The 16136-nt window shown below is 36.4% G+C and overlaps 1 protein-coding gene and 1 pseudogene across 4 annotated transcripts in view; both read right to left on the bottom strand.

Moving 5' to 3' along the window:
• Positions 1 to 608: 608 nt before the first annotated feature.
• LOC131148568 (ubiquitin carboxyl-terminal hydrolase 8) overlaps positions 609 to 16136 on the bottom strand; it is a 63031-nt gene continuing 47503 nt past the window's right edge. Inside the window, exons 11-13 of one of the 4 annotated variants that reach the window (XM_058098356.1) lie at positions 4045 to 4590; positions 2837 to 3110; positions 609 to 1155 (exon numbers count right to left, since the gene is read on the bottom strand). In XM_058098356.1, coding sequence (XP_057954339.1) covers positions 1039 to 1155; positions 2837 to 3110; positions 4045 to 4590 — 937 coding nt within the window. In that variant the 3' untranslated portion in view covers positions 609 to 1038. Of the gene's footprint in view, positions 1546 to 2836; positions 3111 to 4044; positions 4591 to 16136 lie in introns of all 4 variants that reach the window. The other 3 variants (XM_058098357.1, XM_058098358.1, XM_058098359.1) reach the window with 3 other exon arrangements.
• Positions 12846 to 15343, bottom strand: LOC131149832 (mitochondrial import inner membrane translocase subunit Tim13-like; annotated as a pseudogene).

Genomic DNA, 16136 nt, shown 5'->3' with positions numbered 1-16136 from the left:
AGGGTGCAGAATGAGTGATGTGAGAGTGAGACAAGTCACTGTGTAGTGGTCCAGCTACAACTTATCAGCTAAAAGGAAAGTGATGCAATGCGGTGCTATCCTCCCTAGAAAAGATAATCAAATGTGTGAAGAATCTTAAGATTTCCTGAATGCGGATAGGGAAATAAGCATTGGCAGCCAAAAAATATATATTTTTCATTCATTTTTAGATTTTTTGTTAATTGCCTAGATTGGCTTTAACAATTTCACTAAATCCCCCAAAAGTTTGACCAAACATTGCCTAAATTTGCGAAGCAGGAGTCCAAAATTTTCTGGAAACCTAATGAAAAATTTTTAAAGTTGCATAGCTGGTCCATGATCATCTGAATTAACATGAGAAACAGAGAGAGAGCTGGAGCTGCATCTTGAAAAATTAGCATAAATTTATTTTAGAATGAAAGACAAGAACATAAGCAGCAGATGAAGTAACAATATTCAGTCTTTTGGCAAATGTGATTGCCATCTTCCTCGCAATTTGATTTTGCAAGCCGAGAAGAAACAAATTCAAAGGGAAATTAGTTGGGCAACATTCAGAGTGAAAACCAAAATAGTAAATCGGCTAATGAAACTTCAAACAAGTGAAATTCATCAACTACATTCATCAGATACACAAGTCAAGAAATACACTTCCACAAGAGTGGGAGGCAATCCCCTCCTAGAAAATTTCCTATATTCTAAAAATTACCCCAAAAGAAAATGGTTAGAGAATTTTTTTTGTTTACAAAAGGGTAACAGATCTAAAAGATAGCCTCTTTGGTTTGACTCTGCCTCTTTTGGTTGCCACTATGTTACAGTCTTCCTCAGTACCATCTTTAAGTCTATAACCTCCCCCTCCCATTTTCATCTATCCAGCAAACTCTACAATCCAAATCTCAAATAATCCCGCGGACAAAAAAATGCCACCATACAGAACTTATACTTCCAATAGAGACGATAAAATTGTAGAAAGAATTTGTAACTCTACTCTAGCTTCAATATGGTTGTCAACAATCAATACCTTCACACATCTGCAACTCTCCTATAGAAAAGCACATAAGCAGCTGAAGTCTTCAGCTTCTCCTTGTTGATGGGATTAACATAGCTGTCATCGAAGTCGTACCATCGATCACCCCCGTGCTACATCACAACAAAGACAAAAGACATACTCTGACTGAACCAAGTCAAATTCACAAGCACAAAATTTATGCAGCAGGGCAAGAACTTAAAAGAGCCACCACTTTCATATTTATTAAATTGATCTTGTTGCACAAAATTTTTCCCCGAGACTCTGCATTATGATTTCACAATTTGAAGTTGTGGAAGGCATACCAGTTTTATTTGATATCAGACTGGCACACAATATTGCCTAAGATAAAATCATAATAGTGTATAAGTCAAGCAGCCTGGGATTTTGGTGCAGTGGACATGTGACATCCATGCTCAAGCCCATTGAGTGGGATTTGCAGGTGCCCTACTACAGGCAATTTGAGGTAGACCACATGGACAGGCAACAAGCTCCCAACAACACTGAGGTGTAATATTCATATGAATTAAATTAAGAACAGAATGTAATCAAAGTTAATGGGTACAGGACCACAACCTTGCTAGCAACTTCATCAAAGTAATATGCGTATTTCAGGGCTGAATTAAAACACCACTCAGATTAAAATTGGCACAATTTTTGTTTTGTTGTTTCCTTTTTAACAGACACAAAGAAACCACGTATACACAACTCATATGGGGAAGGGATCCAAGAAGCATTAACCACCGTTTTCTCCTCTAAAAGGAGTACCTGAAAGTCATGCCAAGAGTAAGATTTGATAAAAAGAAACGATAGTATGGGAAGTTATGCAGGGGTGTCCGGTATCAAAATCAACATCACTAACTGAACATAACCACCAAACTGTTGCATGCTTTGGATTATTGCAATGCCCTGAAAAGTGTTCCAATGAGCCAGGTGTAAAACTAGTTATCCTTACACCACTCTGAAGCTCTTCATCAAATCAATTTCCATGTAACCAATGGATGGACTTACAAATATACTATTCTGCACATGTAGATCATGCAAGTCTATTAAGGTTCCATAAGTGCATAAAAATTAGTCACATTTGGTTCAGAGAAAGTTGATTCCTTGGAATAGAACAGTCCTAATATAAGGATTTGTTATGCAAAAATTTTTATGAATCCATAATATGGAATAGCAAAAAAATAATTATTCCCAAATTTATCACAGGAATGTCTATTCCTATTCTATTTGTATTCCTATCCATGTTGAATTGAATGACACAAACTTTTGCATGAGAGATTTTTTCTAAATTATTATATTTCTATACAATTTTCATTACATTCCCATCCTATTCCACTCTACACCAAGGAATAGACATTATGGGAACATCTAAAAGTTTAATTAAGAGACCCCTAAATAATGGAATGCTTGATAGGTCTGATAACGTCGAATTTTTGCATACTCGGTTTATAAGGATAGGCATTGGCAAATAAGATGGGCTACCACCATAGTGTAACCGAGGCCCATGTGGGCCTCCAATTGACAAAAGAAAAAGTATTAAAAAAATTACAAACAGTAATGAAGCAGGGTAAGAATACAAGTTTTACATGTGGTGTTCTGGTATGTATGCTACATGCACTGATATTGATAGCAAAATCAAATCATACAAGTCCATTTGAAGATTAAAGTTGAATGTCAATAAATAAGATATGGACTACAAGAGAAAGGAAAGCATCAAAAAGTTCACCACCAACTTCAACCTTAGTTTTTTTTTTTTTTTTTTTTAAATGAGCAAGATGAAATGCCACTTACATGGACAAATGCAGTGTAATGACCACCTCCCATGCTTCCATAGTGATTACTAATTGCATAAAGCATGTAATGGTAAGGAGACTGGTCATCCTTCTGGGCAATGTATGCTGACAAATTAAGATTATCAACTGGGAAGTCCACATATGTTTCCAGCTTGTTCTTTGTGAACCGGCTGTATGAGAACCTCTTTAAATGAATAACCAGAATCTCTGGCAGTCTCCAAAGATCTAATTTTTTACTAGCTTGACGGTGCTTCTTGCAACCAGGACAGTACCTAAAATAGCGATGATAATACCCCCATTAAGAAAGATACAAAAGGCAACAGTTTCTACAAGGTAAGAGAAACATGACAAACACATGTAACTTAACAGAAGCAACGAATCCTGTAAACATATATGGTATGCCACAAAAGAGATTTTAATGCTGGGAAGGTATATCAAAATTAAGCAAAAGGATAAGCTGAGCTATTTCAATAAAAATTAAGCTAGAGCAATTGTAGCTTAAACAAAAATGTCATGATAGATAAATGATAAAATCGATATGGCCTAGGCAAATATATATATGCACACAGTATACACATGCTCATCCTTCTCTCCCCACTCCCCCCTCCCAAGCAGAGTACAAGTTAAAAGGCAACAAAAAGGATTAAGTAAATGCAATGACATTAAAATTTGAATTCAATAATAAGTTTATAGGAATGCTAATCTTTAAAAAAACAACAACAAAAACAAAAAAACAAAAAAAAAAGACAAAAAAACAAAAACAAAACAAAAAGCACACTTGACTGATGATGAATATGTTCACGAGTAGTCCAACAATAAAATCTGAATTTGGCAGTATAGCATTGGATGTAAAACATAAATAGCTAAAGAAGCTATGTCCAACATTTTAACAGTACATGACTGAAGACTGTTAACATCATGTTTGGTTTGCAGAATGAAATCGAAAGGAGTTGAATGAAAAAACATAAAGAAATCAAAGTTATAAATTCAACAACATTTCATTCCTATGTACCAAACACATAGTTAATTCTCTATCAAAAATCAAACCAGTTCACAGAGACAAGGATGGAATAAACCACCAAAGAAAAACTGAACCACTAGCTGACTAAAACAATGTAAACACTGTCTCAGGGAAAAATGATAGCTATCAATATGCAACAGTATTTACAAAGTTAAAGTTGAAAGCTTAAGAATGTACAGACTAACCACATATCTTCTGGCCCAAGAGGCTCCTCCTTCAGGAATGCCTCAAGGCATTGGTACAAAGAAACAGATTCTTGAGGTCTTCTAACTGAAAATCCAGACTTAAAAACTTCAGGCAATGAGCTAAGAAGTTGGGTATCATACTGTTCAATCTGTTTGTCTGGCAAACACACAAGCACATTCAACCGCCTGGGCATCTCTGCCATTATTAGTGGCTCATTCATTAATATCTTGGAGTTCTTGACAGTTCCCTTTTCATCTGTTAAATGCATCTGGAATTCAGCATCGAAGGGTGAATCAAGCCCTTTACCATCACCAGAGTCAACTCCATCCAATTTGGGATTCATGCTCTCCGAAACCTCTTCAATTGTTGTGCTTCCAAAATTATCATATTTTTTTAAGGCATTTTCATTTTGTGTTAAGAATGGACTAAGTAATTTAAGATACAGGTTATGAATATGCGATCCATCAACATTATTACAAAGTTTCGCCACAAGAGGAATTCCAAATCCCTTAAAACTTGACGACAGCTTCCCATGGATGTACTGCCTGACAATAACGTGTTTATTAGAGTTTTGATGGGATGGAGAAAATAACCACAAAAATAAAATAAAATGAAATAAAGTTACACGAAATATTAGGCAAACTAACACAGAGACAATGAACATACGGACATTTTGATAATCATAAGATAATAAAATTGAATGCATGAATAACCAAAAAAAAAAAAAGATAATATATTTGGCCCATCATAAGATAAAATAGATGCAGACACCCCATTTTGAGCCTCTTCACAATTAAAACTAAGCCCAAGCCCAAATCGTATAGGGATAAGCCACGATTTCATTCAAACCCATTCAAACCCAAATATGACCAACCTTGGCATAAGAAAAGCCTACCAAAATAGACCTAGATATGGGGTGCAATCCAGAGACAAAAATAGATGAAAAATTTTGAAGATTTTCAGTCAAAATACACTTTCCCAATCCAAAAAATAGTGAAAATTGGAAATTAACAAATCTGTGAAAAAATGGGAGCAAGGAGGAATACACCCCCTCTGTTTACTGGTATGGGGCGAAGCAGGGGGTACAGCACTCTCCTAAATGCTGTTCAGTGTTTGGGGAGCACCAAGCCTCCTGGGCAGCACCGAGCTATTGGTTCCTGCCATCCTGCTTTCTAATCTGGTAGAATCTATTGACCCTCTCCCAAAGTTCGCGATGATATCAAACAATTCCCATCATCTCTACAAGTTCACATGATACTAAGCATCCTTTAAAATCTGAAGATTTCATGAATTTATTTTTAATAAATTACACTTTCTTTGTAATCATAAGAGAAATATAATACTGACAACTGAAAAAGATAAGCAACTGCAGTCAGAATGATGTCAAGTGAATCTCAATTTATATGATGTCAGGTACATACAAGCATCAAATAATGAAGCCACACGGGGAAATGAAAATATGAATACTACAAGTAATAAACACATCCTTTGAAAGAGTTACTATAGCAAAACAATAAACACCCTTGTTGAATATAACTCCAATATCTTTTTTCCTCTTTTTCAATTAACAAAACAATTCGAAACTTGCTCTTCAACTTAGTAAAAAACAGAAGTTCTTCAAAAATCAAAATTTTCCATTTGGTTTCATCAGGCTTTTGTTCCAACTTACAACCATGTTCAAAGGTCCATAAAAGCACAGAATAAACAAAAAAGATTGAAAATAGTAGAATAGAGTAATCAAGGCTCATCCAATGACTCTTGTGGAATCTCTTTAGCTTAAGGCTTGCTTCATCTTACTGGAAATCATCACCAATAGTCCTGAATAGACTTAGCCACCATGGCAAAGCCATGAACTTGAGATCCAAAGGTTTTGGGAAAGGAATTGCTTAGGTGATGCTTGTTGTAAATCTAACTCCAAGTCTGTTAGTGGGAGTGAAAATGTAAAGGAGAGGAATGGACGGGAAATCCGAGTCAATAGATTTTACTATTTTCATTCTTTGTGTTGTCTTTACTATTTCTTTTTCAGATTATTTCAAGCACAAAAAGGACTATTTTGATCCAAATCCTTCTGCATCAAGTCAACCTAGACCATTAATTTGTTGAATTGGGTGCCAATGGTTGACACTATTCCTCATTTTGATCCAAATCCTTCTGTATCAAGAATCAACCTAGACCCTTAATTGGTTGAATTGGGTCCAATGGTTGACCCTATTCCTCATTTTCCCTTCCCCATGTCTATAAGAGGAGGCCTTTGGAATCTCTCTCTCTCTCTCTCTCTCTGATCCAAATCCTTTTGTGTCAATAATCAACCCAGACCCTTAATTTGTTGAATTGGGTGTCAATGGTTGACCTATTCCTCATTTTCCCTTGCGCCTGTCTGTAAGAGGAGGCCTTTGGAATCTCCCTCCTTCCCTCCCTCCCTCCCTCTCTCTCTCTCTCTCTCTCTCTCTCTCTCTCTCTCTGATCCAAATCCTTCTTATCAATAGTCAAACAAGATAATTTGATGAATAGCAAACCAGTGCACAAGGGTGCAGCCAAAAAGCAAAGGAAAAAAAATTAAAAGTGAATTCACCTATTTTCAGGGGTCTTGGGCACTTTTTGGAGCTTAGATTTGGACTTGATAAAAACTCAATATGATTTTTGAGCTTTGTCCAAATCCACACAAATTCAAATCCAAAGTCAAAATTTCATACTCTCAAAAATAAGGTTAGTGCAATTTAGCAATAATAGAGTTTTTTTTTTTTTTTTTTTTTTTTGAAAAGAGGCATAGTTGAAATTTCTGGGAAGCCACAGCAACTTTCTTGAAGCCAAAAACAAGGCATTTAGGTCCCTATCTGTCCATGACTTGCCAAGCGTCCAAATGACAAAGAGGAAGAGGAAAAGGACCTGAAATTGGGTCAAACAGCAGAACCAGCCAAGTAGGCACCACCTGCCACGCTGGTGCCTCTAATTTCCCCTCTGGTTCATTTCTGAGACCAAACTCCCTTTCCACCTTTTTTTCCTCCTTCAAAGCCCCATCCATCATCGAGTACCACTAGAAAGGGTCCTACAAAAGAAAAGAACGGGGGGAAAAAGAAAAGAAAGAGAAAAAACTCTGGGTCAAGTAGCATAAAGCTTAGAAATTTGAAGAAAATCTTCAGCATTGAAGATCAATCATCAAGGATTCTCAAAGGAAGGTCAAAGAGGCCTCAAAGCGAGATTTTGACAACGATTTTCAAATGAGGTAAATCTTCCTCCACCACTACTAAATTCTCACACGTAATGTGGTCTTGTACTATAATGAGAATTTGATAATGTGAATTGTTCTTTGCATTACAATGTGTTTACATCATAAAATATTGTGTGTGCATTTCATGTGCATGTGCATGCAACTAGGACAAGTTTGATCACCTCCTTCACCAGGATATGAACTGCTTTGGATTTAATTCCCAATTCCAAATCAGGATAAGTAGACAATTTGCTACTAAATGCCCAAGTCCACCCCATGATCAAAAAAGTCTCCAGTTTGTTTTCTAAATTTAACTATTCCACTACTCCCCCATGACCAGCTCAGCTCGGGCCTTCTACAGAGGTGCAACAGCAGAATCATTGTCCAAAAGGAAAATTTCTTGCTTTGTTTGCTTGATTGGAGATTTCTTGCTGTAAATCAAAATGAGTTGATATTTCCTAGCTTGAATAATGCATTAAAATTCAAGGATATTTTCATTGCCAATTTGCCAAAATAGAAGACAAAAGAGGGCAGATTGAGGCGCTTAATGGGTCCCCCATGGGGTTCATTAGCCTTCTCCATTCAAACCTAATTCCAAAATCCTAGTCTTCCTTAGGATGCATTTCCAAGTCTTGAAGTTAGCATAAAGTTTTTTTTTTTTTTAGCTTATATTTCTTAAAAATAAAATATGGAAACTCCATAAATAGATTAATGGATTCCTATTGTCCAACTTTAGTTTGCTTAGGATGATGGCCCCAAGTCCCCCCTATCGTTATAGCAAACAAAGGAGCAACAGTCCAACCTAGTTCCCTGCTATCCATGAAAAGCGTGGGAGTCCATACACTAAGGTAGAGCAATTCCTATTATACAAGATTGTTGTTCATATGGAGGCAGGGACTTGAAGCTCATGACCCAAGGCTCCTATCACATGATTTGCATGACTGAGGGACTCTGGTTCATTTATCTCACAAAAAAACTTAAAATCCAAAACTACTTTTCAACTAAAAATTTTTAGAATTCCCAAAAAAAATCTCATTTTCCCTAGTAATAAAATCATTTTTTTTTTTCTAAAAACTTAAAAACATTTTCAAAACAAAAAGGTATTCTATCGCTAGGTGGGCTCTAGGGGTTGGGGTCCACACGTGAACAAATAATTTTATTAAAATAAGAAAGGAAGAAACAACGGAAAGCAAAAAGAACTTGACTACATCCCAAGACAAATGAAGCAAAGCTCTCCAGTCCCTTTGCAAATCAATCGAAGAAACCCCTACAAAAAATACAATGTCGACAATATTCCTCATACTATGATTGAAATTACATTTCATATATATTATATTTTATTTCTACTTATCCTAAAACCTCTAGATTCTAAAGCTTCTCTTCATAATTCTAAATTAAGTTCTACTCCACCCCTAATTTCATCAATCAAGACAATATCATCTACAAACAAAATACACCATGGAACTCATTTTAGACACTCCTAGTAAGTTCATCCATCACTAGAGAAAAAACATAAGGACTCAAAAAAAATCCTTGATGTACATCAATTGTGATTAGAAATTCCCTAGCCACTCCACCTGTAAACCTAATGCTAGTAATTAATCCAACACATATCCTTAATGACATCAATATGCCATCTATATACACCTTTGTTTCTAAAACCCACCATAAAACTTCCATAGGTACCCCATCATGCACTTTCTCTAAGTCAATAAAAACCATATGCAAGTTCCTCTTCTTTTCCCTAAACTTTTCCATTAATCTTTTTAAAAGATATATAACTTCTGCAGTAGATTTCCCAAACATAAAGCCAAATTGATTTTTTAAGACCCTCATTTCTAACCTTATTCTTTTTTCAACTACTCTTCCCCTTAGCTTCATTGTATGACTCTTAAGTTTATTTCCACAATAGTTATCACAATCTTGAATATCTACTTTATTTTTGTATATAGGTATTAAAGTATTTTTCCTCCATTTGTTTCGCATTCTCTTAGGGCATGTTTAGTATTGTTGTTTTTTGTTTTATGTTTATATCTCAGCATAGTGAAGAAACATAATGTAATAACGCGTCTGTTTATATTGTTAATTTTCTGTTTATATTGTTGGTTTTCAACTGTTTACAAAAAAACTGAAACTAGATTTTATAGTTTTCAATTGTTTTGGTAACTTGTTGCTAGAAATTTTAATATGAAAAAATAATTTTTTTGGATTAAATCATTCATTTTATATAAGCTTTTTAATTAAAATTAAATAAAATGATCATATAAATAAAATATAATTAAAATAAAATATACATAAATTTCAAATAAATAATGAATAATAAAAGCCAATTACAAAACTTTTTTTTACTATTTTCCAGTTGTCATGTACAATAATATTGTTATTGTAAAGTAAATTTTGAAAATATAACAATTAAGTAAATATAATTATAATATTTTTATTTTTATAATATTGTAAATTTGTATTATTTTGTAATTTTATAATTTTAATCATATTTTTATAATATTATTTGCTTTAGAAATGAAAAATGAGCTTTTTTTAATTAACTTTTTTAATTTGTTTTAGCTTTACAATTATTAACAAAACAAGTTGATAGTTTTTGGTTTTTAGTTTCTATTTTTGGTTTTTGGTTTTCGTTTCTAGTTTTCATTTTTGTAATTTTTTATAGTGATAAACAGCCCCTTAATTTTTATAATCGTATTAAATAAATTAGTCAACCATATAATTTCGTTATCACTTAAGCATTTCCAAACTTCAATTGTGATGTTATTTGGTCCTATAGCTTTTCCATTTTTCATATTTTTAATACAAACTTAACTTCAGTAACTCTAATTTTGTGAATAAATCTCATATTTTTAGTCTTTTCCTCATTTGTCAATTCTAAATTTAAGTCTTCTACTTAGTTTTCATTAAACAACTTACTAAAGTAACTTCACCATTTTCTTTTGTCTTCTTCTTTAATCAACACAATATCATCCTTAGTTTTTATACATTTTACATTACATTACCTAAGACCTTGCTCTTTCTATCACTAGCTCTAGCAAGTTTAAATATGTCTCTTTCCCCTTCTTTCGTATCTAATCTAGCATGTAAAATATTAAATGATCTATATAGAGCACCAACGACGCATGGACGACCACTCTACACCAAACTAAAGAGGCGGAAGTATAAGAACCATAAAAAATACCATTACACTCCTGTTAGATACACCAGATAGCTGCAAAAACAGCAAGCCTCCAAAGAGCTTTCCTTATACTCAAAATCACCAAAACTCAAGAAGGCACAAATTACTAATGATAGCCAACTAAGGACAAACCCAGTGCCCCCCAAATAAAACTAAATAAATGATTCCAAATACTTATAGAAGGAACTATGTAATTTCCCTTATCTTTTTCCTTTTTTCGTATAAATAAAAAGAAGTTATATTAAGAGAGAGAGAATTATACAATTGATAGATGACAAGGAATCCTCAATATGGAAAACTAAAAAAGAGAACCAAAAAACAAACCCAAACAGTATTGTCCACCATTCAAAAGAAACCTAACAAATGCTACCTAAAAGAAATCCCTTTTCAATTCCTTTCCATCATAGTCAGTAAAGCACTCCAAATTAACTAATTCCCGTTGTCCCTTCTTAGCCATCCAAACAGACTTTCTTACCCACCGGTTCAGCTATCAATAAACCCATTTTATCCAACAAATGTTGGAAACAAGACCCAAGGGTAGGCAAAATACCAGCCTCAATTTGCTCAATCTTATCCTTTCCTTGCCATCATTCTCAAAAAAGCATCCATTGGAGATGGAGAAATATAGGTAAATCACCCAATAAATAAGAACCTAATCCAAAGTCCAAACCCAAATTAGTCACAGACCGACCTCATCTATAAGTAACCATCCATGATCCATCACAATCAAAATCACCATCCAGCACACTCTTATAATCATATACATAACCCTATTTCTTCTTCTCCTTGATGGGGTTCTCCTCACTAACCTTCTTTGTTGCATCTACCTTCAACCCATTTGAAAGCTCCTCAATATACAAAGCTATCATTGATATGTCCTTTCAAAAACTTACGCTCGCACCTGCGGTGATTTGCCTCTCAACTGAGGAGTTCCTTTTTTTAATGCTCTTCTGCTCCCAACAAGTATATCTTTGATATTACTGACTTTCGCATAACCAGAGATTTTGTCACTCCATTCACCCCAACTCTAGCAGTATTAGAACTTGCACCGTCTTAATCTCCAACTTGATTAGCAACAAAATTTACCTCCATCAGCACTTCCTGCTACCCTGAAACCTTTGCCTGACATCCATGGAAACACCTCCAGAAAACTCATCAGTATTCAAAACATTCTTTCCCCCTTCTCTTGCACTAACATCTCTCACAAAAGAAGACGTGCCTCGAATCTATTTCTCCTCCACCTGCATGCTTTGGCTGAAACCAGAGCTGTACCCATCTTTTCCAAACCCTCCGCTGCATGAGCCTCATCCACACTCCCATTCTGCTGTGATATTTGTTGGGCTTGGGATGTACTCTTCTGTTTTCCCTCTCCACTAGTATATTGGACCCCCAAATTCTGCTGGACAGTGACATGGGCCTGCCATGGTGGTGCAATATATCTCCCTGGCACCTAAAAAGATGAAGCATCAAAACCCCCCTGTGCCTGCAAAGAAGAAGCATCCAATCTCCCAAGCATCTGTGAAGAAAAAGCATCTAATCTACCATTCTCCAGCACTAAGGCAGTCCATTCAGGCCACATGATTTCCCTTGTGTTTTAGAAATCTTACTCTGGGCCCAATCAAATGCATTGCCATCTATTGTTTGCAAATGGGCCATATCTCCCTTAATAGCCCCTGCATTCCAATCTTGACCATCGCCCATCCTTGAGGCCCTTAATATGAGCTCACAAGCACAATAGGAACGACCAGCTTAGCTAATAGAGGTAATGTGCTGGCCCACATAAATGACCAACAGGTTTATTTCCTAATAACTAGGGGTGGCAAACAGGTTAACGGGTCAGGTTCGGGCGGGTCATAAACGGGTTCAGGTTCAAGCTGACCCATTTAATAACAGGTGACTAACATATAAACCCAAAGATCCCAAACTCGCCCGTTTAATAAACGGGTCGTAAATGGGTGACCCATTTTAAAAAAATAATTTATATTTCTTAATTTTTTTTTAAAAAAAAAGTACTCCTTATTTTATTTATTAAATCTTAAAAAAAACGTAAAATTTAAAAAAATATATGTTTGCACAGCTCAAAGTAAGAGAGAAACTGAGACATTTGAGAGTGAGACTGTGAGAGCTGAGATGGAGACTGAGAGTGAGAATCGAGAGGGAGATTGAGGGTAAGACCGTGAGAGGGAGACTGAGACTGAGAGTGAGACGAACAGAGGCGAGAGGATCTGCAGAGGCCCAAGGCAAGAGCAGCGGCGAGAGGCGAGAGGATCTGCAGAGGGGAGAGCAGTGGCGAGAAACAGAGAGGAGGGAGAGGCTTCTGCGCCACATGCTGGACCTGCTGGTGCTGCATAAGCAGCCTATTCATTTCCTGTAAGCTGAAAGGACCCATTTCCCCCCTCCATCAATTTCTAGAAAGGTGCACTAAAAAGAGCTCTGCTAATGATTCCAGTGGCTTCAATGTAGTGATCCACACACCTGGATATGCAACTGCTCTCACTTCTGCTTAAGCTTGACCCCGACTTTGTGATACACTTCTCAAAGCACTTTCCCCTCATCATCTCAAGAAACTCCTAGGCAAGCTGAGTCTTGAGCTGGTCCATGAGGTCCTCAGTCAAGAGTTGGGATGAAGATCCTGCTTCACGGAACAGCAGAAGCAGATACCGCCCCACCCAGCTTTCATTCAATCGTTCTACATCTCTGAAAATTACAAAGTGCCGCCTACATTGCTGCTGCCTGCTAGGGTTAGAATATAAAGTTATATATATATATATTATGCAGACAAACGAGTCACCCGTCAGGTGACCTGAGCCGAACCCGCCTAACCTGTTTGATAAACGGGTCAGGTTCGGGTTGACCCATTTATAAACGGGTCAGCTTGCCTCAACCCAAACCTGGTTTAAACGGGCAAGTCATGGGTCACCCGTCGGTACCCCTACTAATAACTAGGCCAAGTGTACAGTAATATTATGAATCCCTAGCTCGACCCACTCCAAATTCTCTCCACACTCCGCTGCCACCCCCCTTTCCCTCACAAACCCTAGCTTCCCCAAAACCTCCAACTGCCGCCACCACTCCAACATGCACCAATTGGGTTGGAATCCTCCATAGTTCCAGGATCCCCAATTACCCTTCGTTGCCTCCAAACTACCAAAGGTTACCTCCTTCTAGCTCCAACTATCATGAATCCCTAAAAGATTGAGCCACAACCTTTGCTTGTGGCTCATTCATCTTCTCCAATCACAAAATCGCCTGCAACACTTGCATACACCTTTGCCAACTCTCCCCATGCACAAAAAAAGATTGAATATCCCTTGCCATTCAAAACATAGACCCACATCCAGAAAGTTACCCTTCTGATATGATTTAATCGCCACTCAAAATATTGTATCCTTCCATACTTCCTATAACAAATGAACTGCTCCAATCTCAATATAACTGAAGAAAAACACTCTCATACCCATCTAGCAGCCGATAAGTAATCTTTGTCCACTGGCTACAATTCTGAGATCTTCTCCTCCAGATGTTCAAAGCCCTCTTCCGCAACCTTGTCCAGTTGCTTCTTTCAATCTGCAACGAGTTATGGATTCTCCTCCATAGCTAGTTTTCAACAAACCCATCAAAGCAAACAAAGAAACCTAGAAGAAAAAGCAAGATCGAGAACCATCACTTGCAAAAATTTCCAGTTTTCCTCTCCTTTTCCAAGAAGTCCTTTTTCTAACTCGTATAGTTGACAAGATCTTATAAATAAGATCCCCTGTACCAAAACAAACTTAAAGTATCTAAAAAAAAAAAAAAATTGATTAATAGCTTTAGAGTTAAGATTATTGAGCACAACTATGCATGTGATGCATAGTGTCAACTCTTTCCACACATAGTCTATTCCAAGCTTGGGTAAACAAAAAGGGTTGCATTAGGTAGTTGGCAAGTAAAACTTGTCAAATCTCTATGATATAAATCCTTACTTTCACTGGGGCATCCTGGGAAATCATAATGTTGCACCCCTCCATAAAATTTAAATTTTAAAAAAAAAAATCACTAGGGCGTCCTCTATAAGCAATGTATCGCACTTTATCACCCAAGTGTAGTAAAAAATTGGCTAGGGTCAGCTAGGCCTTCACTCCAAAGCAAGGCATTATGTTGGTGCTGAATTACAGTATCAAATATGTAACGGTTCCTACGTCATCCTAGATGTGGGTGGGTAAAGAAGCTTGTTCGAGAACAACTTGGGTTAGATTAGCAAAACATAGTATAGGGATCCAAAGGGGTAAAAGCATGGAGGTAGTTGACGCAATGATTAGAACAAAACTTAACATAATTTTCCTACAGGAAACTAAGAGGATAGGGAAGAAAGTAAAAAGAAGTTCAAAAAATATGATTTAAACTTTGGCACCCCAGGAAATAAAAGATAAGAATGCAGTAAGAATCAGTTTAGATAACAAAAATCCATTAATAACTAAGCAAAAGTACAAAATAAAAAATAAGAGGATAAAGCATCATCCACGAACTAGCTAATTGCAAAGTGCTGCCCTCCAATCCCTTTGAAGTTCAGACAGTGACATGCCCTCAAAAAGTTTAAATGAATGGGGGTAGGCATCATTGTAGGCAGAAACCTAAATATAGTGTTGTAGATGTTAAAAGAGTAGGGAACTAGCTAATTGCAAAGCGCTGCCCTCCAATCCCTTTGAAGTTCAGACAGTGACATGCCCTCAAAAAATTTAAAAGAATGGGGTAGGCATCATTGTAGGCAGAAACCTAAATATAGTGTTGTAGATGTTAAAAGAGTAGGATATCACAAAGAGAGAAAATATTCATAGAAGCAGATTTGATTACTCTCCATTGGAAAGTACAATTCGGGTTATGAGAGGATACATGGAGGACATGGATATGGAGATGAAAATGAGTCCATCTCAGAGTTTGCTACGTGATATGATCTAATAACAATGAACAAGCACCTAAAGAGAAGAGAAGAGAAGACAACTTGATAACCTTCAAAAATAAAATCAAAATATATTTTTTTTTCAGTAGGAGGATAGATTGTTTATCATGTAAGGATTGTAAAATTATTCCACGTGAAAGCTTAATTACACAACATAGAGTTTTAGTTTAAGATATATATGCACTAAAAAAAAAGGGAAGAGAAACAGTAACATAGATCAACACAAGAGAACTAGGTAGTGGGAGCTAAAGGAAGAAAATATAAGAAAACTTAAGGATTAAAAAATGATAAAGACGATCACTAGACAACTTAGAGATAAACACTCTTCAGGAAACAAGAAATAGTAGTATAACTTCACGTGTGTGACCTTGGAAATTCATGTCCCAGGTGGCTAGTCTATTCTTTCCTCTCATCCAATTCAAGGTGGGTAGTGGTAAGAAGGTTTGTATCTAGGAGGATCATGTGTGGGTGGATGAGACTTTGATGGAGCTGAAGGTACCTCAACTATCTAAACTTTCTTAATAACATAACACTCCCATCAGCTCTTTCATTTCTCTTGAGAGGGCTTCCTCTTTATGGGATTTCCACTTTTCAAGGATCTCAATGAAAGAGAGGTCAATGAGCTCATGACTGTACTTTCCTTGCTGGCCCATTATGTTCCTTCTTATAAAGAGGAAGAGCCAGTGTGAGAGGGTGATTCTTCAGGTACTCCTCTTCCCTTGGAACCACATCCTTTGACAAGCTAAGGTTCCCGAGAAGATTC

Source organism: Malania oleifera, chromosome 2 (genome assembly GCF_029873635.1).
Source record: "Malania oleifera isolate guangnan ecotype guangnan chromosome 2, ASM2987363v1, whole genome shotgun sequence".
NCBI lineage: Eukaryota > Viridiplantae > Streptophyta > Magnoliopsida > Santalales > Ximeniaceae > Malania > Malania oleifera.
The sequence above is the reverse complement of the archived record's forward strand: the minus strand, read 5'-3'. Positions and strand labels throughout refer to the sequence as shown.